General features: G+C 49.0%; 1 protein-coding gene across 1 annotated transcript in view; it reads right to left on the bottom strand.

Annotated features, from left to right (window-relative positions):
• STX8 (syntaxin 8) overlaps positions 1-27178 on the bottom strand; it is a 97838-nt gene that overhangs the window by 22801 nt on the left and 47859 nt on the right. Inside the window, exon 7 of the mRNA XM_088176510.1 lies at positions 10738-10839. Within this exon, the coding sequence (XP_088032636.1) occupies positions 10738-10839 (102 nt within the window). The remainder of the gene's footprint in view (positions 1-10737; positions 10840-27178) is intronic.

The following is a 27178-nucleotide window of genomic DNA, read 5'->3' as shown; positions in this document are numbered from 1 at the left end:
CTGCTAGACCTCTGTTTGCCTGTTACTAGGATTTCTTGGCTGAAAAATGTGAGCATTTCCTAGACGATAAAGAGGCAGTTTATTAGGTAAATAAACCAGGCCCTAAGCAGCCTCTGCTGCTTGATAATGAGGAGGGAAGGAAAGGCCCAGACCTCCCTGCACCACCTAAAATAACCCCAATCAAGGCTCTCTAACTACCACCACAGGCATATTTTTCAACAGACAGTTAATGAACAAGAGAAGGTCATTCCAGCCCAGCCAACTTGTGCTCAAAACCATTTGCTGAGAAAACTATAGGCCATAAGAATCCCAGCACGCACTGTCTGTGTCCTATAAAACTGTCCCTCCGTGGAAGCAGATAGAAGTTATTAAAATAAGTGTATTCTTACAGGCTTCTGATAAAAGAAAGCATCGAGGGGAAGATGTTTACAGAGGAGGGAGGGAAGGAGAGGCTGGGGACAAGCCACACCATTCCCTGCTTCCCTCAGCCCCAGGAGCCACAGTGACAAACATCATTAATTATCAGGCACACAACAACCCAAGGGTGAGGTGCAAGCCCACAGCACCTCCCTCGAAAGGCTACTGCAAATTAGAGCCAAGTTTGCCAAGTTTTCCCAATGCATCTCACAGATAAATGTAATAACCAGACGGATTCAGAAAGCATGGCTTGGGAAATGAAGTTTCCACTGAAACACAGCTAGTGGTACTGTTTTAGTTGCCAAAAAAGCAATGTTCTGGTGCAGGTTTTTCTAACATTTAGGAGATAAGTATTACACAGGAGCTACTGTGTGTAATAATGCATCTGGGGATGTGGTACAACACAACTTCGATGCAGCCAGTGCCCCACGAGTCACAGCCTCACACTTACAGAGCCCAGAACCCACCAGAATGTCACACCAAAGCCACTGGCACCAGCTGATCACCCTGCAGCAGAAACAAGCCCCTTCCCTCCCCACCCCACATTCCTGAAGCACATGATGCCTGGAAAGGCTGACCTGGAACAGACTAGACAGAGCAAAAGGAATAAAATATTTATTGAAAGGATACACCTTGGGCAGTGCAAGAATATGCAGGCTGCATATTCACCACCTTTGGCAGGAGAGCATTGCTGCCACCAGCATCCAGCTGGGTTTGCAGACAGGTGTGACATCCCAGGGTCACTCCTCTGCTTTCCCCGGGAGAGTGTGGAAGTCACTGCAAACTGCTCCAGGGATGGCACAAGAGCTTCAGTGTCACCCCGTGTCACCCCCGTGTGACATCAGCACCCATCACCTCTGTGGGACACTGAGCAAAGGATGCAGAGCCCACCTGAAGCCCTGGGCAAGCAGACAGGTAGCCCAGGTGACAGTGACATTGAAGGGGCTTCCCCGGAGCTGCACTCACACCTTCAGCTGCAGCACAGTGAGGCCAAAGCCGTGGGGTGTAATCTGCACAAATGACCTGTATTTAAACACAGACCCCTGCCCCAAGTCCCTCTCCAGCTCTCCTGGAGCCCCTTTAGGCCCTGAAGGGGCTCTGAGCTCTCCCTGGAGCCTTCTCCTCTCCAGGTGAGCACTCCCAGCTCTCCCAGCCAGTTCTCTCACCATTTCCCCTCTGGATTCTCTCCAGCAGCTCCACATCCCTCTGCTGCTGCTCCCCAGGGCTGGGGCAGCTCTGCAGGTGGGGCTCACCTGAGCACAGGAGCACAGGGGCAGGATGCCCTGGACAAGGGGGGTTTCTGGGGGCCAGAGAACACGGCCAGGGAATGTTGAGCTTCTCATCACCAACACCCCAAATCCTGTCCTTCTCCTCAGGGCTGCTCCCAACCCATCGCCACCCAGGCTGCTTTGGGATCGCTCTGACCCCTGTGCAGGACCCTGCACCTGGCATTGCTGAACCTCCTGAGGGCAACAGGGACCCCCCATTCTCTGTGAGGTCGTTCCCACCTGAGCCCCACATCCCACCCATCCCACAGTGCTCCCAGCACCCAGAGCACAGCCCTGGGACAGTGACACTGCCCAGAACCCTCATCCTTTCCCAAAACACAACCACCAATCCCAGAGGTGGGATGAACATCGTAACCACTCTGCTGGAAACAGGACTCCTGTGTTTGAATGCTGCACCAAAATCTCGATTTTCACCTTAAGTCAATACATTTTCTAAAGCAACACCAGAAATGCCCTCCTGCCCCCCGATCTGACAAATCTCCTACAGGGGCAGGGCTTTCTTACTGCTCTTTCCATGAGCCTGAGGACACTTTTCCTCCAGTCCACTGGCACGATGGCAGGAATCCTGCTGCACTTTCGCAAAACAAGAAATATTTGAGATCCCAGCCCCAGTTGATTTACATCCCTGGATTCCGGTGGGATCAGCATCCTCCATGCATCTAACAAAGCCCCGAAGAGACAACATAACCACTTGTCCCTAGCAGACTAATTTCTCCACTGACCACATCCTCCGTGCATTGTTGTGTCCCTGCAGTGCCTGGGGCTTGGGAAGCAGAATTCCAGATGCTGGACCCTCGCTCTGCCCAGGCACTGCGTGCTCAGCACAGCTCTGGCTCAGGGGATTCAGGGTAACACAACCAAAAGAGGCTGCAAAAGGCTCAGCAATTGGGAGCCAATGATTAAGGCAGAATTTCAGTCTGCAGGAATTACTACAAACATTTAACCCAGATGATTTCCCCAATAATTTAGGTTTTAATGTGACACAAAATCCCCGAGCCTGAACACCGTTGTATTTCAGCTCTGGATCAGGGAGAGCAATTATTTTGTCATTGAGCACATTAGGAAAGAAAAGGCAGAAGGAGGCAAGTTTGAGCCTCTTTGGTAATGTACAAATTAACACATTTCATCACCGTTTTCAGAAATATAAATTAATGATTTAATTCTGCAACATGTATCCTTGGCAACCAAGCTGTAAGCAGTCGCCCTTGGATGTTTCACACAATTCCATTTTTTTCAATATTGAAATACAATTAATTGCTTGGCCTTTTGCAGTGATGGACAGTTTGGATGAGCAGGGTGCCCTGGGGCTTATTTTACCACTAGATTTGTAGGATCCCACAACGTGGGTTGACAACAGCTGCTCTAAATCTCCTGATAGGTATGAACAGGCACTGGTGAAGTTCAGTCTGTTTGAACAGCTGCATATGCAAATGTAATTAAGAAGATCTCGATTGCATTTTGCTCCCCCTCTCCCCTCACCCTGTCTCCTGATGGGGAGGGATGGCATTTCACTGCTCCAGGCTTCAGCCTCTGCCTGATTCACATCTCACAGTTCAGTCCCAAAAATGCCACTCTCGGGGTGTCCTTAAAATCAGGGCTGAGCTGCTGAACACGGGATTGTTCTGCAACTTCCATGGCCTCGGGAGGCAGCCCCTGGGCAGTGTGCCCCAGGAACAGGACTTCTTCCACCTGGTTTCACACATTTGTGGCTGCCCTTCACCCTGGGTTTGTACCACAGCTGCTGTGCAGCCTGGATGAACCATTTCACTCCTGTCTCTGTCTGCCATCAGCACCCAGGGATGAAGATTTAGAGAGATGCTCTCGGGTCACCACACATGGAAAAAGGCACAAGGGAAGGGGTTGGGGACAGAGTGGCTGGAGAGTGCCTGGTGGGAAAGGCTCTGGGGTGCTGTGGCCATGGCTGGACACGAGCCCAGGGGTGCCCAGGTGGGCAAGAGGCCAGTGCAGGGGCACTGCTGGGGTCAGCTTTGTGCCCCTGATGACAGGAAGGACATGGAGGGGCTGGAGCGTGTCCAGGGCAGGGAATGGAGCTGGGAAGGGTCTGGAGCAGCTGAGGGAGCTGGGAAGGGGCTCAGCCTGGAGAAAAGGAGGCTCAGGGGGAACTTGTGGCTCTGCACAAGTCCCTGACAGAAGGGGACAGCCGGGGGGGTCGGGCTGTGCTCCAGGGAACAGGGACAGGAGGAGAGGGAACGGCCTCAGGCTGGGCCAGGGCAGGCTCAGGGGGGACAGCAGCAGGAATTTCCCCATGGAAAGGGAGGTCAGGGATTGGAAATGCCCAGGGAGGTTTGGAGTGCCCATCCCTGGAGGTGCTCAAGAAATGTGGGGATGTGGCACTTGAGGACATGATGAGTGGTGATGCTGGGGTGACAACGGGACTTGTTGCAGCCTTTTCTGAGATTCCATGATTTTAAATCATCACGGGTTGAATCCACTGAGCCAGGGCTTGGTGGGAGCATGGAAAAGGCTGGGGGGGTTCTGGAGGGTCTCAGTGCCACAGGATGAACTCTCATTAAACCAAACGAGCTCGTTAATGAGGGCAGGACTGATGCACCCAAGGCCCTTCCCTTCAAACTGAGCCTTAGCCAGGACATGGATCCCAAAATCAGGGATCCCTCCAGAACCAGAGGGGAACTGCAGCACCCATACAACTGCCACCCACCGAAGGAAGAAACAGCTGAGCAACCCCAGGCCTGTCTGACCAACCTGGGCAGGATGGAGGCTCCAGAGCAAATCAAGAATAATTAGAACACGAAACCAAAAAGTAAAGAGGGTAGAAAACACTGGGAGTGCACTGAGGGGAAATCAGATCACACAGAGCTAACCAGGTTAGCTGGTCAGATAATGAATTTTCTAGACAAAGGAAGTGAGACAGATCCTACCCACACAGACTTCAGCAAAGTGATACAGCCCCACATGGGAAACCCTGAAATGAAAAACTGGGGATTAGCAGAACTGGAAGGGCAGGAAACTGGTGAAAGGGGAAGTGGTGTTGAAAGAAGGATCAGAATGGATGGAGGTCACTGGCAGAGCTCCTCCAGGAATGGTCAGCAGACTGATCTTATTAAATGTTTTTATTAATGACCTTGGCACAAGAAGTAAGTGTGCTAATGAAATCTGCTGCTGACACAAAGTTGGAAAGCAGAACCAGCACACAGGAAAGCTGGGACTGGACAGGGAAAAAAATGGGTAACTGTGAAGATGAATGAAGGAAGACTGAAATTCCATGGGATGGGAGAGGAAGCCACATACTAGGGATAAGCAATAGTTTTTGCTGTGAGTTGGAAAGAAAATGAACTTGAGTGGAAAGTGTTCAAGAGTGAGAAAGGCCCAAGCAAACAGCTCAAAACCAAAAGCACTGAAGCACCAATATGCTGGACTTGCAGTATTTCCAACAGCCAGAGAAGTGCTGGAGCTGCTGGACAAGGCAGGTTGCAGGGTTTACAGAAACCCAGAATTGTGAGAAGGCTCCAGGGATGCTGCACTTGGTTCACTTGTGGTTAAACATCCAAAAGGTTTAAGCAGGAAGAAGTGTAAAAAAAGACTTGGCAGAAAACAGATTAATTTAGGAGATTAAAATGTAAAGACACTTGTTCAGCCCTGCAAAACAAAAGCTGGGAGGGCACACTGAGTGATCTCTTGGACACACACATTTGAGGGAAAAAATAAAAAAGAGGAAAGAACTATTCAGGACAGCAGAACAAGGGCTGCACGTGGGCATCATGAAGTATCCCTGACAAGTCCAGGCTGGAAATAAGTTTATGACCATTTCAGCCTTCCAATAGGAGTAATGGGGGGGAAAAAACAAGCTTGTTCTCAGAAATTTATCTTGAAGGGATCCTCTGACCCAGAAGGTCCCATCTTTTCCTGCTCAACACACACAGAGCTGACAGCACCAGGACATTCTCTGCTTCCCACCTGGAAGGGGAATTATAAAGCAAATCCAAACCACCTTTTTTTACCAAAAAAACTGTTTATGACTGCTTAGGTCCATCCTCTTTCATCAGCTGAATCCATTCCAACACCTCAGCACGAGGAAATATTTGGGAAGTGAATATAGTGAGTGTGAGGAGGAGGAGGAGGAAAAGGAGGAAGAGGAGACAGAGCAAGGCCATGAGCTGGCTGGAGGGCACAAGGGCACTGCAGGAGTGAGCACCAGGCTGGGGGACACTTCCACTGGGGCCTCGTCTCAAGGAAACAGAAAAGTTGCCAGACCAAGAAATCTCATCCCATCCAAGGCTGGACAGGTGACTCAGAGCAGTGCAGTTGTCAGGGCAGCACTGGGGAGGAAGAGCAGTGGAACTTCTCCGAGAGTCAGATTGCAGGAAAGGCTGATTTCATGGCAACTGAGCCAGCTCCTCCTCTCCACTGAGAAAAAAACAAAGGGATGGGGACTTGCTCATCTAAACACACAGGATACGTCAGAGGAACAAACCTGAGCAACTGCCATCACAATTTATAAAACAAATTAAATCCATGGCAAAAATAAGCAAAACTTAAAACAGAGAGATCACAGAACCTGGCAGAAAAAGGCCCCAGCCTGCATGAATCATTATTTTCTAGAGGAAATCTTATATAATCCAAGCTACCCTGTTTTAAAACAAACCAAACCTTCCAAGAACTCCAATTAATGGGTTTAGCAAAGCTCTGTTTTTAATTCAGGTATTTTGGTAAGATTAAAAAAAAACCCCACCTGGTACAGATTAATTTGATGTAGTTTACACCCTGCTTTTGGCATCCCCAGCCCTCCCTGAAGCAGGAAGGCAAAGGGAGCTTTGAGAGCCTTTACCTGGGGCTGAGGGAGGTGATTAGATTGCATTGCCATCTTGTGGAACAGGAGGAAACCAGGCACAGGGAAAGGCTGCTCAGGCACCTCTGTGCTGTGGGGTGCTGCTCTCCAGGATACAGGTCCTGCCCCAGCAGGGGATTTGCTGAGCTTGCTCCTCATTCTCATTTATCTGAAAGGGCAGAGGGATGCACACACGGTCTGCTGCCCTCAGGCTGCTTGGAAAGGGATGGACACAGACTCTTCTATCGGAAATAAAAGCTCCCTCTTTCTTTTTTTCTTTTTTCCTTTCTGCTTGTTTTTACTGTCACAAAGTAATGATTTCCTGTGTTGCTTCCCCAGGAAACAAAAGCAGCTTTTCTCCCCGGCTACAGGAGAACACCAGAGAGTTGGGTAGGAGCAGGAGTAGAACCAGCAATGCCCAGGTTCCCTCTCCAGTTCACGGTCTGGTTCAGCAGGACCTGAAGAGCATTTCTGACTCCACACGTGGCACAGCTCAGGTGCAACCACCTCTGCACAGTCACATCTGCCAACAGGGCTTCCAGCTGTGGCTCAAGCCACTAAAATCCCCTTGGCTCCTTCAAACACAAACACCTGAGGATGCTTTTATCACAGCCAAAGCCTGCCTTAACCATCCTCTCTGCAGGGAGCTGCCTACTTGTGTCCTTAGGGAAAATAATCAAACAAAAAATCCCACTACAAAAGTCCAGGATGGGGGGAAAGTTACCCAAAGCAGCAAACTCCTGCTGGGAGTAGTTTGGGAGCAAGGGGAGGAGTTTACTGCTCTGGTCTTGTCCAGGGAAGGCCTGGATGTGGCACTCGGTGCTCAGGGCTGGGTGACAAGGTGGGGATTGGTCACAGGCTGGGCTCCATGGTCTGCGAGGGCTTTTCCAGCCCTGTGACCCCAGCCCAGCCAGGTGGACACTGGGATGGGTGTGACTCCAGACTGGTGTGAACCACGATTTGGGCTGTACCTCCGGGACTCACTGGGGCAGGAACCACCTGGCCCAGTGTGGAGAAGCCCCACAAGAAGCAGTGCAAGGACAGCAGTGCCCTGGGCTGGCTCTGGTGCTCAATAACCACCAAACACCAGCTCACCTGCCCCCAGTGACATCCAGAGCCACGGACTGAATGAACTCAAGGAACATTTCCTGGATTTTATGGGCTTTTCACAGACATTTCCCAGCAGTGGCCCACAGACTGAAGGAATGGTTCCTGTGGTGGCTAGGTTTAAAACATCCCCAGCATCTCTACATTAATTATACTTCGATGTATTTGAAATTTTTAAATACAGTTCTTAAAGAGGATGTTCTAAGGGTTAAAGTTTCTAATAAAAAAAGTTACAGAGGAATGGTTAGTGAGTATTACTCTGCAGAAAGCCCCAAAGGTGCCCCAACTTGAAGAGAGAAGACAAACCAACCCAAGAGTGCTGGGGGAGAGGCTGAAAAGCCAGGATTGTGCATGCAGCCATTCCTGGAGCAAAGCTGGTACAGGCAGCCTGACACTTGACTGATGATCTGTGTGAACATTCTGGTGAAAGCTCAATGCAAATTTCTGCAATCTAAGAAACTTATATGTCCCACCAGCCCTCCTAATGCCCAGCACTCGCTGGGAAGGGATAAAACAATGCCAGGCAGCGTGCAAACATTTGCCTGCGGATGACTGATGATTTTCAACAATCATTTCATAACTGCAGCAGGCTGGAGTCTATCCCGTGGTGACTCTTCCGCTGCAATCCCTGGGAGTTGCCAGTGCCACCAGTGTGGGGCTGCCCAAGGCCACAGAGGGAGGCAGGGCAGCCTTCCCTGGGCATGGCAGGGGCTGGCGCTGTCAACAGCTCTGGGGCCAGCGAGAAAAACGGCACTGCAAAGAAACTGTGAATGAGAGAACCCAGCCAGGACAACCTGAGGGGCTGTGCCAGGCTGAGGACGGGCACAGGCACCTCCTGGGACAGGCAGGTAATGCCAAGGGCACAGCCCAAATCTCAGAGGGCACTGAGAACAGCCCCCAGAGCTGGAAATGAGGTTTGCATGAGAGGGAGATGTTGAAATATTGATTAAAGTTGGGTTTCACCAGCAATACTTTGATTTTATGATGATGTTGGCTGCTAACAAAGACACACCCATTAATGCATTACATTCCTGCTTGTAAAACAGGGATTATTCCATTATTCCAGCCAGTGTGCCCTGCTTGTATCCACAGCCCGTGGCTCCAGCACAGGCACTCATCAGGAAAATAAAAAGACATCATGATTTCAAAAAGGAGGGAAAAACACATTAACAGCCACATGCTGGAACAGAGTGGAGACTGGATCTGAGTAAGGATGGGGTGAGCAGGGGGGAAGGCTGAGCACTTCACCCTGCTTTAAATCCAAATTAGGACACCAAACCCAAAGAGTTACTGAAGATTTTATCCATTTAAATGATAAAAAGGCACTCTGACAGAGTTCCCTGGCAGGTGCCAGTTTATCCTCATTTCAGGGATAATCATACATACAGGGAGGGTATTTCTCATCCCAATACACCAGCTCATTCCAGTGCCAGGGATAAGGGGGAAAAGGGATGGGAGGAATGCTGTTAAAGCCTGAGTCCTCAGCATTATTGCTCCAAAGCTCAGGCCTGGGCAGGAGGCAGCAGCCATCTGAGGCAATATGGTGTTTACTTATGCCCAAATTGTTATGCAAACACAGGAAGACCTATTGGAGCAGAGGGAACAGGCACCAGGGGCAGCACTTCTCACCAAAGCAAAATGTTTTTCAATGTGCAAAGGGTGAGAGAGGTCACCCCCAAGGAATCCAGCCCAGGATCCTCCCAGCCTTCGCTTCTCCCATCCTCCTCCTCCTCCTCTTCTGAAATTCCCCAGGCAGCCAGGATGGGCTTCACGAGTTAAAGAGACAGCCTCATCATGCAGCAACATGTCTGGGGCTGCACTTGGATGAGGAACCTAAAAATGGGGAGAAATCCCAACTGGATGCCACGGGACTGACTCCCTGCCTGCCCCCCGTATCAAGCTGAGCTGCCCTGGACTCGTGAGGAAAATGAAGCCACAGGAATTAAGAGGAGACTCCAAAAGCACACAGGGGTACTCAGCATCATTCAAGTGCACTTAGTTTTAAATTAAATCCATCTTGCATCAACATTCAGGATCTAAAATAAAAGAGTCAGTCATGAACTCTGCAGTCACGCCTTTAATTCCATCTGCAGTTGGTACGGAGAGCTCAGAGACAAATGACTCTGACAAGTCAACTTTAACCTCCAGGAGAAGCCACAGGTTTTCATCAACCTACATCAACCGAGCTTTCAAAACGTTATCACTGATGGAGAACCAAATAAATCCCTGGAATTGTCAGTGCTGGAAAGATGCTTCATTGCCAGTCTGAGCTGGGGAGCTTCTGCAGCCAGAGCCTCACTGCACAGAACAAAATCTCCCAGCAGCCACAAACAGGTTGTGACCACATCAGCCCCTGGCTTTCTCTTTACTGAGCTAGATAAACCAAATTTCAACAACTTCTGACTGAAACTCAAATTTCCATAGAGCATTGTGAGTCTTCTAGCATGACAAAAACCACGGACACCAGAACCAGACATGCTGCTTCCAGAACTGAACTGCCACCACGTCCCCAGGGACTCCATCCCTCAGTCAGTCACTGTCCCCACATGGTGACATTTTCTGCCATCATCCACAGCATCCTCTCCTGGTCAGTGCTACCAGCCCTCAGCTCTTCATCCAAACCTGCCTGTGATTATCACCTCTCCTTGGCTCTCTGAGGAGGGAGGCCAGTTTAGCAGCTTGCACATCACTTCAGGAGTCACCAGGGAGGATTTCATGCCTGACAGGCTCTGAGTACTGCTGGGTTAAGAGCTCATTCCTGCAGAACACCCCCAGGAACACTCCTGTGGCCTCACTCCCCACTGTGCCAGCTTTGTGAGAGCTGGTAGCAAGTTTGTGTAAAGCTAATTAACATGCACTGCTCTAATTTCAAACCATTTCATACAATCAGGATATTGTGCAACGCTGGAGTCAAATGGCTCAAGGAAATAACTGCACCAGCACTTCAGCACAGCCAGTGAAACCTGCTGGAGATGCTTGGAGTGCTGTTTGTGCCTTTGAAAGAAGCTGTCCTTGGGGGGAGCGCATTGCACAGCAATTAACAACGGTTAATAAGTGCACCTCATCAGCTAAGAACTGCCCTGGTATGGAATGATTTGTGCTGGAGCCATTTCCTACCACAGGACGTTGATTTCTTGTCCACCATCTTCACGTGCCGTGTCTGGCTGCGCAGCCGGTCGTCCGTGTTCTCCACCAGGTTCGTGAGGTCGTCGATGATCTCTGGGGAAAGAGGAACAGCAGCATTAAATCTGAGCCCCCAGCACCCCTGCTCAACCACCCTCCTGCTGAAATAGGAACCTGCTGCATCCTCCAGTGGAAGACAGCAGTGCTCACATCATGAAAGGTCCAAATCCTGGGAGATGCCACACCAGAGACTGCAGATTCAGAGCAGTGCTCCACTGCAAGAGTGGAGGAGAAAGTACAGCCTGAAGTGGAGGAAAAAGTACAGCCTGAAACAGCAGCATCAGTCTAGGAGGTCAGGGAGTACAGGATGATGGCAGCAACAAAGCTGAGGTGAATTCCCTCACCAGGCCAAAGTGAGGGAATTAGTGCCTATGCTATAGGAAAACTGGAATTTCAGGCCCTGGAACAGCATCTCAATACTTGGTCACGACATCATCCCTAAAGCACATCCACCATCTTCATAAAGGCTTCAGAGAGCACTCAGTGCAGTCCTGACCATGTGAGCACAGCGGCCATAAAGTCCTGCCTTGGCTCCCTCCTGGAGCTGTGGGTCTGGCAGCTCTCCCTGCAGCCCAGAAGGTCCTCTAGGAGAAGCAAAGTGGGCAAAGTTTCCCCTACATCGAGTTTTAAGAAAGGAGAAATAAAATATTGAAGCCAACCCACCCTCAACGTCCTGTAACTGATGGCTTTAATTCTGTCATGGAAAGCAGAGCTGGTACAAGGCTTACACTGAGAGTGGTTGATGGCATGGCTGAATATTCAAAGCCACTAAATTTCCCTCTCACTGCCTGTTACGCTCTGATTTCCCTGGAACACACAGCCAGTGCTTCTGGTGTCTGGGCACACCATGTCTGCCCTCAGCCCTGCAGGTAGGAAAGGCTTCCTTTGTGCATGATGGATCAGGAGAGGACAGCAGCCAAGCCCTGAGTGCTGCTGCACAGCCTCTCGCTGTGCTTCCACCTCCAGCACTCTCCCCACTATTGATCCCTGTCTCTGCAAGTCCTGCCTACCTTTGAGCCAGGCTTGGGGACAGTGGCCATGCCCTGGGCTCCTCTGTACCCCAGCAAGTCCTGGCACTGCAGCTCTGCCCTGAGTAAATCCTGCCCTGGGTGCAATGGCCCTTAAGCAACAAAAGCAGAAGTCAGAGCACACAGCATCCAGTTAGCAAGACAAAGTGATATCCTGGCCAAATTTATGGATTATAACCCTGTATGGATGATGGTAGAGGATTAAAGAACATTTAAAGAACACAACTCCCATCAACAGGACAGGGCCCTTATTATTAAGCCTTTATTGTTTTGACTGTATTCCTTCAAACAAAAGATTTCCCAAATGTCTCTACAAGGAAAAAGGGGATGACAGTGAAGAGGGCATTCCTTGTATTTCCCCAACTCCCCTGTGACACAAGGAGCCCTTGTCCTTACAAGAGTAGAGCCCGTGTGTGACACGAGTTCTTGCAGCTCCCCTGTCATCCCTGTGACACCAGCAATTGAATGGGAATGGTTTTCTGCACCATTCTCCTTCCCAGAGCAGATCACAGATCCTGAGCTAACCAGGATCACTCAGTCCAATCCCTGTCCCTGCACAGACCCCCCAGCATCCCAGCCTGCCCATCCCTGGCAGCGCTGTCCAAATGCTCCTGGGGCTCTGGCAGGCTGCCTGGGGAGCCTGGGCAGTGCCCAACACCCTCTGGGGGAAGAACCTTTTCCTGAAATCCAACCTAACCCTCCCCTGACACAGCTCCAGCTGCTCTCTCAGGTCCCAGATGTTCATTATGGAGAGTGTTTACGTTCTCAGCCTTATCAAGGAACAAGCACTGTATCAAATACAGATAAAACCAGTCTGATGGTACATAGAGATAACAAAAACCACATACAATTATCAAAGTTCTGCAGGCACAAAGGAAATGTCCAAGACACATGGAGCACGGAGGTTTTGCTCTCCCGGAGAGCTGAGATATTTAAGCACCATCCTTGCAGGGCACGTTTCTGTCTGCTGCAAACACTCTGTCATCCCCAGTGAATCCCTATGTAAAGTGATACCAGCGTCTAAAAAGTCCTGTACTTTGAAAATATACAGCTTTCCTAAAATATGAGCTCCTGATTCCTGTCCTGCAGCCCAAAGCATCCCTGAATCCCCACGAAGGGAGGGCAGAGGGCAAACATCAACCACTTCCCTGTGTTTTACCCTCTGGATCTGACCCATCCACCCCACCAACACTATTCCAGGCATAAACCCTCCAGATTTCCAAAGTTATTTGCAATACTTAAAATTATTGTTCATCAATACTAATACATTCAGTATTGTCCATCCTACACCAAAACACATTTTCCCAAGAGATGTGAGGCATTTTGTGTGAGTTAGAAGGTCTGTTCAGTTTGCAGTGCAGATATTCACTCTCCTCCCCCTCCCACCCAACTTTCCCAGGTCTGACATCTGCAAAGCCAACAATATTTTGGGGAAACTTTATCTGTCCTGCATGATTCAGCACACAGGAAGAGCAGGACAATGCTGCCTGCAAGGGCAGGACTGCTCATGTTTGCCTCTCCACGAAAAAAAACTGCTGCAAGTTCCCATCGTTGTCAAGGACAAAGTGATAAGCATGCTTGGGAAATTGGAGACTTTCCCCTGCCAGCACTGACCAGACCCTCCTTGAAAAACATCCTGGTGAACAAGCTGTAGCTAAATGAGAACAAATGTGAGCAGGAAAATTTTCTGTCATCATTTCAAAGCCCAAGGCACTGCAATTGGGATTCTGTGTAGAACCTCTCCTTTCCCATCCCCCTGCCAGGACTCATTTCTGAACCAAAGGGCTGGCCTGGACATCCTGGAAGAAGCATTTCTCCATATATATATATATATATATATACATATATCTCATATACATACATATCTCTCCATATATATATATATATCTATCATATATATATATATATATAAACATGTTTTGTGGCACAGTCAGGGTCCAGAGGAGCAGGGCACTTCACCCAACACACAGCCCAAAGCTCAACAAGCACCCAGCCCTTTGATGTCTGGAGAATTCTGGGGTGCTCATGGTAGGACCTGGAGGTGTGAGCACCTGGAATGGGGAGGAAGCACAAAAAGGTTCTGACCCCACTCCCAGAAGTCCAGGCCAGCAAGTTCTCCAGGCCAGAGTACCCTTGTAACCAAAAACACCCAGAAGAGAAACATTCATCCCTCCATCCTCTGCACCCACAAACTCCCTGTTCAGGTTACACCCAAGCACAGGGCAGTGCTCAACCCTCCTGTAAATGAAATATCTCCCCCACACCAAAGCAAAGGAAATCAGTGTTGGATAAGGCAGAGTTGAAAATTCGTACTGGATTTTGAAGGTGAGCACCAAGGAATCCATGGCTAAGGAAATCCTCAGAGCAATGACACTCCACAGGTTCCCACCTTTCCTGACCCACCTGCAACCCCCTCTGTCCTTGAAGCTGCCAATTCCATGTTCTATCACCTCCCATTTAGCTGGCTATGCAAGGAACAGGCTAAAAAAAGATGGAGAAAGACCTGAAAAGAGGGAAGGAGCCAGGTCCCCCCGGCAGGAGGGAGCAGACGGGGAAGGCAGGCTGGCTGCTGGTGACCTTCCAAAGGACACTCCTGTAACTCAGCACTGCAAACCACAACTCAGCCAGGAACACAAATTTAGCCAAGGTCTCCTTTCAGGGAAGCAGGGTCTTGAAGCAGAAGATAAAAACCCAGTACCCAACCCCAGCACTGAAGTCAGAGTCACTTAAGCAAAGCTGAAGTGGGAGAAGTTTGAAGGTCAGTGCTGGAGGTGAGCTTGGCCAGGAGCTGCTCCATCAGCAGGGACTGCCACAGCTGTCCCCATCCCTGCACACGTGTCCCTGTGCTGCAGTGCCAGCCACCAGCCAGGCAGGATGTCCTGGAGCTGGCTAGGAGCTGAGGCAGCTCAACATTCCCATGGAAGTGTCCAGTCCCTGCAGGAAGGCACTCCCAGGTCTCCTCACCTCCCTCCTGCCAGGCCGTGGCAGGGAAGCACCACCTGTCCCTACAAATCTGGGGAAATTTGGGTGCTTTTCCTGCTGATCCAAACTATGAAATCCGGGATGGAGCCCTCAACAAGGGCAGGATTTCTTCAGGTCTCTGTCAGACAGCAAAAAAATGGTGGGATCTGAGGTCAACACAGACATACCTGAAACCAGGACAAAAGTCATGGCAGGCCTTTTCTGGGGACACAAGTGTGGCTGCAGGGCTGCCCTGGCTCCTGCAGCCATGGAGAGGCAGGGACAGCCCCTCAGGAAGCTGCCATCAGTTCCACACATGGGACTTACAGAGAAAACACACAAGGAAGGAGCAGCAAAGCCAGCCCATGACAGGAAAAATGCAGGGTGATATATTCTGAAATACTTGACTTTTTTTTGGTTTGAAATTGCACAGCAGCAGTTTTTGATCCCAGGCAATGTGTTTTGGACAATGCAGAGCAGGCTGAGCGAGGGTCCAGGTCAGAAGAAGTATCCCTGAGGAAAGGTGGGAGAGGCTGAAGTGCAGCTCTCTCCCATTCCAACATAACCCTGCCTCCCAGGAAGGGGAGAGCAGTTTACTGGAAAAAGCCTGAGCAAAGTAAGGAAAAGATCCTCCTATTCTTTTTTATTTTTCCAAAACCAAATAAATTTTGGTTTTACTTAATAATTTGCATTAAATGTGAAAAAGAACAATCTGGCAGCAGTGGTAAGGGTGGACTTAATAAACATCTCTGAAACCACATCTGCTGAGAGCTAAAAAAAGTAAAGATTCATGCAAAAGAGACCAAGGGAAGACAGATGATAAAAAAGTGAGCTGAAGAAATTGTATGGGATCCTAGGAATTTCTCAGGAAAAAAGTTCATCCTTCATTTCCTTTTTCCTTCAGAGACTTTGCCACTGCCATGAAAATTAGAAATGTTCTGTTTTAGTACTGAAATCCTGATACCTCCTGTGGAAAGCTGATTGTGCTTCTCTCCAGCAATACTGGATAATTTCAGTGCTTCCCACGGGCCAGGAGCCCCCCAGGCTGGAGCTGGAGCTCATCCCTGCAGGAAGGCAATGCAAACCCTGGCTGAGCTGTCTGGAGCAGCCTGAGCTCCCAAATGAGTCCTTCTGCTTTTCTTCTCTGCTGCCCCTCCAAAGGCCACCAGCTCAGGCACTGGGTTTGCCTAAGAGCCCCGAGAAGAACAGACACAGCTCCTCCAGCATCACACACACACACACAGCTCCTCCAGCATCACACACACACACACACACACACAGCTCCTCCAGCATCACACACACACACACACACACAGCTCCTCCAGCATCACACACACACACACAGCTCCTCCAGCATCACACACACACACACACACAGCTCCTCCAGCATCACACACACACACACACAGCTCCTCCAGCATCACACACACACACACACACACACAGCTCCTCCAGCATCACACACACACACACACACACAGCTCCTCCAGCATCACACACACACACACAGCTCCTCCAGCATCACACACACACACACACACAGCTCCTCCAGCATCACACACAGAGCTCCTCCAGCATCACACACACACACACACAGCTCCTCCAGCATCACACACACACACACACACACACACAGCTCCTCCAGCATCACACACACACACACAGCTCCTCCAGCATCACACACACACACACACACACACACAGCTCCTCCAGCATCACACACACACAAACACACACAAACACACACAGAGCTCCTCCAGCATCACACACACACACACACAGCTCCTCCAGCATCACACACACACAGCTCCTCCAGCATCACACACACACACACAGCTCCTCCAGCATCACACACACACACACACACACACACACAGCTCCTCCAGCATCACACACACACACACACACAGCTCCTCCAGCATCACACACACACACACACACACACAGCTCCTCCAGCATCACACACACACACACAGCTCCTCCAGCATCACACACACACACACACACAGCTCCTCCAGCATCACACACACACACACAGCTCCTCCAGCATCACACACACACACACAGCTCCTCCAGCATCACACACACACACACAGCTCCTCCAGCATCACACACACACACACACAGCTCCTCCAGCATCACACACACACACACACACACAGCTCCTCCAGCATCACACACACACACACACACACAGAGCTCCTCCAGCATCACACACACACACAGAGCTCCTCCAGCATCACACACACACACACACACACAGAGCTCCTCCAGCATCACACACACACACACACACACACAGCTCCTCCAGCATCACACACACACACACACACACAGCTCCTCCAGCATCACACACACACACACACACACAGAGCTCCTCCAGCATCACACACACACACACAGCTCCTCCAGCATCACACACACACACACACACACAGAGCTCCTCCAGCATCACACACACACACACAGCTCCTCCAGCATCACACACACACACACACACACAGCTCCTCCAGCATCACACACACACAAACACACACAGCTCCTCCAGCATCACACACACACAAACACACACACAGCTCCTCCAGCATCACACACACACAAACACACACAGCTCCTCCAGCATCACACACACACACACACAGCTCCTCCAGCATCACACACACACACACACACACACACACAGCTCCTCCAGCATCACACACACACACACACACACAGCTCCTCCAGCATCACACACACACACACACAGCTCCTCCAGCATCACACACACACACACACACACACAGCTCCTCCAGCATCACACACAGCTCCTCCAGCATCACACACACACACACACAGCTCCTCCAGCAGCACTTCCTGGCCTTCCCCAGATTCCCAACATCTCTGCTGACATTCCCAACAACCCTTCCATCCCTCTGGCAGCCTATCTTCTCTGTCAGCTCAGCCATCATGTCTTTCTACATCTGGCCAGAAGTTTTCCAAAGGAACAGTTTCCCCTGGAAAGCCTTTGGCAGATGGCAAACCCAGGCCATCCCAGCTCCACGGGCTGGCACTGCCAGCCTTTCACCTCCTCGAGGGTGCCCTGTGTGCTGGAACTCCTCCCTGAAGTGAATAACTAAATGAAATTCTGCTTTGTCAACAAAACGAGGAGCCCAAACTTTTCCAGAGAGCAGGAGCCCCTGCTGCAGCTCTTTCAGCCACTCTGTCCTTCCTCCCTTTCCAGCTGTGCTCCAGGGGACAGAGGAGCAAATGGACTGTGAGGGCATGAGATCCCACCACAAATTAATATTGCACCATCCTCTTCAGGGCCCTAACAGCAGCCAGGACACAGAGTTACAGGACAGGGACCAAGGTGCACCTTCCAGCCAAAGAAGTGTCACTTTGGAGAGGACAAGGCACAGCATGGGGACACAGAGCTGATCCTCTCCCTCTCAGTGCCACGGGCCCTCTGTGATGTTTCTCCTGTTAAGGAGCTCCTTCATGAGAGATTAAACTCCTGATTCTGGGGAAATGAGCAGTTCCCTATGGGAGTGAAAGCCAGGCAGAGCTAGAGAGCATGAGGAACTGGATGTTTCATTTTGCAGGAAACCATGGCAGGTTTCCCTAATCTTTCCTCACTTAAGAGTAGGAAAATGACCTGGTTCCTCTCCATCTTGTGTCTCCCTGTCTCTCCCATGTCACACACAACTTCACCACCTTTCTAAGGGCACAGGAGTTGTTTGGTTTTTTTTTTTAAATCCCTCTTCTTAACTCATAGATGACCATCTCTTCCCATGACGTGGAACAGGTTTTAGAGTTCTGCAAACATTACTTAACACTATTTGATTTTTTGTTCATTTTCTTTAAAATGCATAAAAAGCCACATTTGGTTTTGGCAACTCCATCTTTGACCTGCACCCATTCTGTCTGTGGAGTGAGAAACCCAAAAGCAAAGCAGAAGTGCCCACATGAAATTCAGCACTGGAAGAGGGAAACAAATCTGGGGTTTGATCAGTTTAGCAAAGTGATGCTGCTGACCAAAGGTTTCCTTAGAACTGTTTGGATTTTCCGTGGATTGAAATTTATGGATCACCCAATGGCATTTATCGATGAGTAATGCACCTCCATGGCCGACCCCACTGAGTCATGGAAGACTCCAGTCAGACTTAAGAAAACACACAGAGAACTAAAATCCCGACACAAAACCAATTACAGCAAGGCTGGAATTCAGTGGAGAAGCCAAGCAGGCTTTCCTTCCCTCCTTCAGGTCTCTGGTGCCTCAGGAGAAGAGCTGGATACCAAAGAAATGAATCATATAGGGAATGCCAACCTCTGTTGTCCAAACCCTGTAATTACATGTTAATAAGAAAGCAAAGTATTGTTCCAAGTGCCAGGGCTATGAAATGAAGATTGCAACTAATGGAAGTTCATCAGAAACCTGAAGAACCTCAGCAGGATGTGCCAGCTGTAATGTCAAGGAGAGTGAAAAGAGGAAAAAACGCAGTCAAAAAAAAAAAAAAAAAAAAAAAGCCAGGAATCTGAATTTCTCTCCCTGGCTGCAGCCATGGCAGGTTTTTGCAGCCCCTCGAGCTGTGCAGCTCCCTGTGCCAAAGGCAACACAGGACTGCACTCCTGGGCTTCTCCTCCTTCAGCTCCCCTCAATCCCCGTGGTGCTCACTGCTCCACAGGACTGGGACACCAACACTCCCTGCTCTGATCAGGTCTGCACTTCGAGCAAACACGGAGATTCCTCCCTCCACCATCCCAAATTTAACTGAGGACATTTAATCTCTTCTTTGGCAGAACTTCCTGTAAGCATTAAAAACCCCAAAAACACAGACTTCTCCAAAGGGTCAAACCAACTTGTTCCTCCGTGTTCCAGCTGTCTCACTCTTTAGCTCTTTTAATTAACAGGAATCTTGATGGTCCCTGGGGACATGAGGGTTCAGAAGTTCTGCTTGGGCTCCTGCTGGGAGCATGTCAGGATGTGACCTGGAGGCAACTTTTTGTAATTCCTACACGAATATATCTGTTCCAAAGGTGAACACAGCAGTGCCAGAGCTGCAGGGAGACCAGAGGGCATCTCTGGGGGCTCCAGGTGGCACAAGAACATTTCCCACCCTTCCCTGTCCCTGTGCTGCTGGCAGAGGAGCACTGAGGACTGGGGGGGCTTCAGGGCAGGAGCTGGGCACAGCTCCAACCCTACTCCATGCCCAGGTCCCATCCCGAGGCACTCCACCCTTTCCTGGAGAAGGTCCTGCAGGAGCTCCTTCTGCCTGACGAACAGCAACTCCTTCACCTCCAGGACTGCTCCTGCCTTTGACAGCAGAGACAGAGGCACAGCCTGGAGAGGAGCTGCTCCAGAGCCCTGTGCCTGCCTGTGGGCACTGAGGAGCAGCCCCAGCACCCAGCTCAGAATGCCCAGGACCAGCCCATGCCTTCCCCCAACCAAAGCCTCACCACCCTTAGGGCTAACACAAGAGTTTTGGACCAAAACAAGAGGAACCTGTTTGTTCTGCCACAGATAACCTTGCCACCTGCTCCAAGGACACGTCCAGGCTCTCTGCTTCCACCTTCCACACTGCCTTCATCCATCCCAAAATACCTGACTGTATCTGGGGCAAACTTTGATACCCGCAGGCAACAATTCATCCTCTCAAAAGCAGGTCCAGGAGAAGCAGATGGTGACTGGAGATTGCGTGGAGGAGGCACAGAACCATCCAAGGGTATCAGCTGTGGGAGCCCTCAGTGGCTCATCCACAGCTACAGAGCAGCACTGGGAAAACAAACACTGCTATCAATTCCAGCTCACACAGTTATTAGTTAAGAGTTGTTATTTTAAAAGCACACACTGAGAAGTTTTCCCTTCTCCAGCTGCTTATTTTGTTTGATTCGAACAAAACCCATGGACATTAATTTTAGCTGTACTTAATTGAATAATTTCTCTGGGGAATGGTTCAGGGACAGTTTTAACGCTGGCTGTTTCCAAGAGCCATTACTAATTGGCATCTACCACAGCCCCAGTGTGCCAACCAAAATAGTACTTTTGAATGTTACTGGAACTGCTCTCAGCCCAGATGTGTTGAGAACTCGCAGTGATATAAGGCAGGCAAGAACTATATTCACATGATATGGCATTCTGAGTTTCCTCTCCCAGTTATCTGTCAGGAGATAAAAGTCTCCTTCCCTGGAAGTATTTCAGTGTAAATCCATTTGTTCTCCCCCTTTGCTCCCAACAAGTGACCCTTCCTTTTACTCACCGTGTGTAAGGCACAGCAGCACAGTCACCTGAGACCAAACAGAGCTTCAGAACAAAAATATTCTTGTAGGAATTATAAAAAGTTGCCCCCAGTTTACAGCACTGGCTGAAGTCCCCAGTGCCACACACCCAGGGCACTCACTGGGCTCTTTGCACCTGTAATTAATATCTATATTTTTATTCAAATCCCAAATCCAAGTGCCCCAGCAACACAGAGATTTTGGGGCCAGACTACCCAAACTTCCAGCAAAATCTTCACGTTATGGGGACAACGTCACCAAGTTATTTTCCTACAGTCATGACTCTGGGAAAAAGCAAGGAAGTCCTGCTAATAGATAAAATACCCATAAAATCTGCATGTCCAGGAAAGCCTGGAGCACTGGGAGGCTGGAAGGCCACTTACATGGCTATAACAAATCCCTGCCAAACAAAACACTTCTGCTACAATGTGTTGGTGCTCTGCAAACTTCCAGCAGAAAATGAAAGGACAGAAGCTGTTTCAGACTCCACATTTGTTTGTTTTCCCTTTATCCAAAGTCTAAGCAGGATTGTTTAAAACATTGCCTTCAGAAATTGCTGGTAGTGCTCACCCCTGCTTTCTTTTAGCAACGCTCATTTTTCCCAAGTTTTTACACCATTGCAACCCTTTTCCATAGATATCAACAGCTTTCATTACAAATACACATCAGTTGCCACAATTTCCTAAGGTGGTTTAGCAAATCCCCATAAAACACTGTTTTGGCTGCTAAACTCCTCAAGCTGAGGTTTCCAGTCCATTTCACAAAGAAAGAAACCAACAAAAGCCCACAAAAATACCAAAATACCTACAACCAAAACAACCAACACCAAAACAAAACCACCAAAAATAAGTCCAAAAGAGCTACGTTATACCCCATAAAACACTACTTGGCTACTGAACACCCTAAGCTGAGGTTTCCAGTCCATTTTGCAAAACAAAGAAAACAAAAAACCCCACAAAAATACCAAAACAAAAACATAAAAAAATAAAAAATGTAAAAATACGTGTTATACTCCATGCAGCTGTTGCCACTTTTAAGATCTCCTTGGCGATTCCTGCCCCTACACTTCATAAAAGGTGGGCCCACCCCAGGAATGTAACACAATCCTTGTGGGTACCAATAAACCAGGCCTTAGTCCATGGAGAAAAACATAAAAAAACCCCAGTGAGGCAGAGCACCTCATCCACTCTGCTCACAGCCACCTCCACCCAGCTCTCCACCTTCCTGCCATGAGATAAAAACCAATTCTCATCTGTTGGCTCCATGGCCAACACCTTCAAAGAAAGGAATACTGGAATTCCTGGCATGTCTAGCAGGCTGTATAAACTCATTGCTACTCAGATGAAAGAAAACTCAACCCAAAAAGCAGGACCATGCCCCAGGAGTTAACTGCAAGGCCATTCCCAGCCCAAGAGAACACCCCACATTTTTCACATTAAGAAGCTCCAAAGCACTGAAACACTTCATTGCTGCCACAGCCCCTACAATGGAGAATTATTCAACAACTGCAGATGGAGAGCCCTTAGTTTCAATGCAGATTAAAGAACATTGGGAAAAATGACCAGCAGGGCTCCTGCACAGCTGGAGACCAAACCATGGAGTGCAGCTTGAGGAACAAAACAGGGATGGATGCTGACTCCAGGGACTCAGACTGAAGGGATGGCTTCCTCTCCTTCCAGTTTCTCTCATTTTCAGAGCAGGCAGTGCTCCTTTCCCGTGGCACAGACACAAGGAGCAGCAGCCACCACATCCAGGAGGGTTTCCTGAGCTGACCAACACAGGACAGAGCTCGTGCCCTAGCACCCTCACCCTTTAAAGGAAGATAGGGCTTGGTGTTTCTTTTCCTTTTTCCTTTTTTTTAATGAAAATGCACTTTAGAAATCCAACAAGCACCTTCCCCCAGCCAGATCAGCCTGACCCTATACACTGTGTCTAAAAGAGTGACTCAAGCATGGTGAGTTCCCCAATACCCTCTGCAGAACCCCAGCATCAGACAGGAGCAGATGCAAAATCTAGGGTAATAAAAATTCCTGGTCTGCTCTAGTCCTGGCTCTTCATCATGGGAAGGCTGCCATCAGCCTCAGAATTCACACAGTTTTTGGAGTACTGGGAGTCCACACAACCTTCTGAATGACCTCAGTGTGCAGAGCCAGGGCAGATGCCACCCTGCAGCACATTCCCATGTGATGACAAACCCAGCACAAGAGGTCATGAGGCCAGCAGGAAAGATCTTCCTCACCAGCCCACCCCTTACACCAACAGGAGCTGAGAACTCCAGGAAAGTTCCCCAAAACCACACTCAAAATGACCAAACACCTCTGCCAAGTGCTAAAAGCTGATTGCCACAGGTTCTGCAAGTCTGTCCATCCACTCTGCACATTCACAGCTAAACCTCTCCTAAAACACCTCAGCCTCACCTGAGCACTCAGGGACTTGTTTCACTCTGCTCCAGATATTGAAAGGCAGAGCCACGGATCAGTGGGAGGTGAGGCCTGCAGAACACAACTGCCATTTTAATAAACGCTGGCGCTGGGAAGGAGCCAGCAGAGCATCAGAGTGCTCACCACAAGAGCATCATGCTGTGGACAGCTGCAGGGCATTATCCTCTTGGATCACAAACGAGGAGGAAAGCCACTTCAGAATTGGGCTATCAATCATGGGAGGAACCAGAAAACTTGCAAGTGCTTCATGGTTCCAGTATTGAAAGCAGCTGATAAAGCTAAGGTCAGCCCAGGCATCTGGGACTAATCTCCAGCTGACATCCTTCATCAAGCTCTACTGGAATCAGTGATAAATTGAGGAAATTAGCAAGAGGAATACATCACCTAACAACATGTTCAGAGCTGGGCAAATAGCAGGAACTGGATGCCCCGCAGTGATGGCACTCCTTGGATCTCATTGGCACCAGGGTCCTGCCTGCCCAGCCACCTGCCCACGAGACTGACAGGCCAGGCAGAGAGACATGTCTCCAGAGCTGATGGCTCAAAAATATTCCATTCCCAGTCTGCAGGCATGGAAAAATTCTGATTACTCAGAGAAGTGGTTAAAACAACAGAAAGGGTGGAAGAAGAACTTCCACAGATAAGACGACCTCGAGTCTACGCATCCCCGTCAGCCTTAGCTAATGATTTTCTTTCTTCCCACTTCCTTCCACCAAGAGTTGTGCCAACTTTCCACATGCCCTCCCATGGATTTTCTGCAGATGTGGCTGAACACTCGGTGTTTGGGGTGGCTCTGTGCCCGTGGGTTTCTGCAGAGCAAGAGGAGCTGTTGCACAGAGGGAACCCTTCCCCAGCTGCTCTGCTCTGATTTCCCCTTGCACGGCTCGTTTGCTGGAAGGACCCAAAGGGATTCACTGGCACGAGCTGATGCCTTAGGTTTCAGCTTTTATATTTTTGAGATTCTCTCCTGCTTAGTGCGTAACTCTGCAACTTCACATTAGGTGTTAGTGAGTTCTCTTCACAGGGCAGTGACAAAACAATCCTTTCCCAGCTGGAGAATCAAGGACAACTGGTACCCAAAAATCAGAAACAACAGTGAGGGGAAGGGGGAAGCCAAGGGGGTGAGACTTCATAGCCTGGGGCTGTGGTTAGATAATTGACCCCAATGTGTAAATGAACCAAAATTTATAAAAGTGTAAAACTCATGACCAGGATCCATCTTGGAATTGATTTGGGTGTAACCCTGGCCAGGCTCTTGCACTGCTCAAGGTGAATCCTTTCAATAAATTCCTGTTTTATTCCTTTTGATCTATCTAGTCTCTGTTCCAGGTCAGCCTTTCCAGGCAGCAGAGCTGCACCAAGCTGAGGGGCTGATGCCACCAGGCTGGGGACACTTGTGTGGCTGAGCCCTGGTGTGACCTCCTGAGTTCCAGTGTGACAAACCCCAGGGCAGGAAGGAAACCTCGAGCCCCTCCTTTTATCAAGCTGCACAAACAGAGGGTTTATCAAAGTGCAGAGATTGCTGGGGCTCACTGGGCTTCGCCTGCCAGTCCTGCAGGACTGCTCTGATGGCTCTCAATGCATGGGAACAACTGAGCACAGGATCTGACTGCAGCAGCCAGAGTTCAACACCAAATATCTTATTAGCCAAAATACATTGTTACCACAGAGAAATTAATTCTAAAAAGTGAATATATACATATATATATATGGCAAAAAATTAACTCCTATGTGTGTAGTCTCAAAGTTGTTTTTTCTAATTACTCAGGTTAGGACATGCTGCTTTAAAAAAAGATACATTGATATTACAAAAGGCATTTTTAGCCCAAGGTTTTTATTTTTTCTTGACTTTTACCTAGAAAAAACATAACATTTTTGTCATTTGCTAAACTTGCTTTTTAGCACACTTGTACTGATCTGTTGTTCCACAACCTAGAATAAAGGCACAGACTTTTCTGAACAGAACAAATACCAAATATCTGAGTGTACAGAACATGCCTCTGCTACAGTAAAGTCACTGCTCTGCAGAGGCTTCCTGAGCCTGATCAGAACAGAACACCAGTAGGATTATTAGTCCCAAATAAAGAGCCACAAGCCTTTTACAACTGCAGTTTCAATAAATCCCAATAAACCCCATTATATTTCCCAAGGCAACTTGAGAATGACCTGCCCTGCAAGGTCTGCCCTTTCTACCTTTGAGGCTATGGTCTCAATTTTAAGACATCTGGTAGTACAGACTCCTCATGTTTGCTCTTTCCATATGGGCTGGGAGAAAGTTCTGGATGTTTTCATCATTTCTCTGAAAGGACAATGAACTCTTGCTGCATTGTTTCCAACCCAAATAATTCTGAAACCCAAATGGGCATTCATGGGTAGATGCATTGTACAAATCTTCATGAGCACAAAGGATCACATTCAATGGCTTGGCTGAGGCCATTGTGTTTCTCTCTTTAAAAGGATGTTTTGGACATTAAACACCACCATTAAACCCTTTTCCAGTTCAGTCATGACCTTGTAGCCTGGGCAGACCTTTCCCCCTGCAGTGGGGATGCTGGGGAACAAACCTGCAGCACCTGGGCCTTCCTCCTGGAAACAGGGCTAATGCTATGGTCAGGAAAATTGTCTGTTTGTCCAATCAGAAAACATGAGCTACTATCTTCAGCTATGAAAATCCGGGAAACATGGTCATTTCCAAGTGAATGCCTGCAGCTGGCCCCACACTCCTCAGGTTTTAGCAGGAGCAAAACCCAAACCACCCTTTAACCTGCACTGATCACATGAAGATGCAGAATTTGATTACTTGACATTTTGTAAAACCCTTGGAAGCCCCAGTACGGGCAGTGTCAGGTGCTGCAAAAGCCACAGGGAGCTCACAGCCTGGCCACACTTCCAAGTGTCCTGATTTTGAAGTTTCACATCCCCAGCAGTATTTCAAGACTTCAGATGTTGGGTTTGGGGCCTCAGCCTTAAATTATTTTTTTCAAACCCTCTTAAAACGCATTTAATCCTTTGTTTTCTTTGTGAGGAGAAAGGTTTCACATCTGGACTGTCAACCTGCATTCCACAGCATTAGCCTGGCAAAGCAAAGCAGCTGAGCTGTAAATCTCCCAGAAGAGAACTTGTCATGGAAATCGAAACTCAGCATTAACCGCGGGCCCAGTTCAGCAAGAAAGCCAACATAAAAAACAATGCAGGCAGCCCCAAGACAACTTTGGAAATGAATCCTGCTGTCTGAGAGAGCAAACCAACCTCATCTGACACCTCAGAGTGAAGCAGCATCACTTACTTACCTGGGTTTCATCCCAAACAGACACCTAAGAGCCCACTGAGAGCAACCTACACAGCAGAATTCTGCATTTTCTACAGCCAGCACCCCGATTTTGTGAGCAGAGTGCAGTTTCCAAATGTGCTTTGTGAGAGCTGAGGGCTCAGTCCCTGGGAGCTCCAGCTCCCCTGGGCTCCCATTGCTGTGTACGAGTGTAGGGACACAGAAAGCACCAAGTGAGCTCCAAAGATTGAAATTCCTCCAGCCAGATTTCAAGAGAAATCCAAATGCCAGCACTGCAACATGCAAAACTGATTCAGCGACAAAAAGGTGTAGAACAGAAAAAATAATAAAAATAAAAGTATCAAAATCGCCCAGGACATCAGCACCTAACCAAGTGTCTCAGCTAAGTCATAAAAAAG

This window comes from Sturnus vulgaris, chromosome 20, assembly GCF_052056855.1.
Source record: "Sturnus vulgaris isolate bStuVul1 chromosome 20, bStuVul1.hap1, whole genome shotgun sequence".
Classification (NCBI taxonomy): Eukaryota; Metazoa; Chordata; class Aves; order Passeriformes; family Sturnidae; genus Sturnus; species Sturnus vulgaris.
This window is presented reverse-complemented; position numbering and strand designations above follow the sequence as displayed.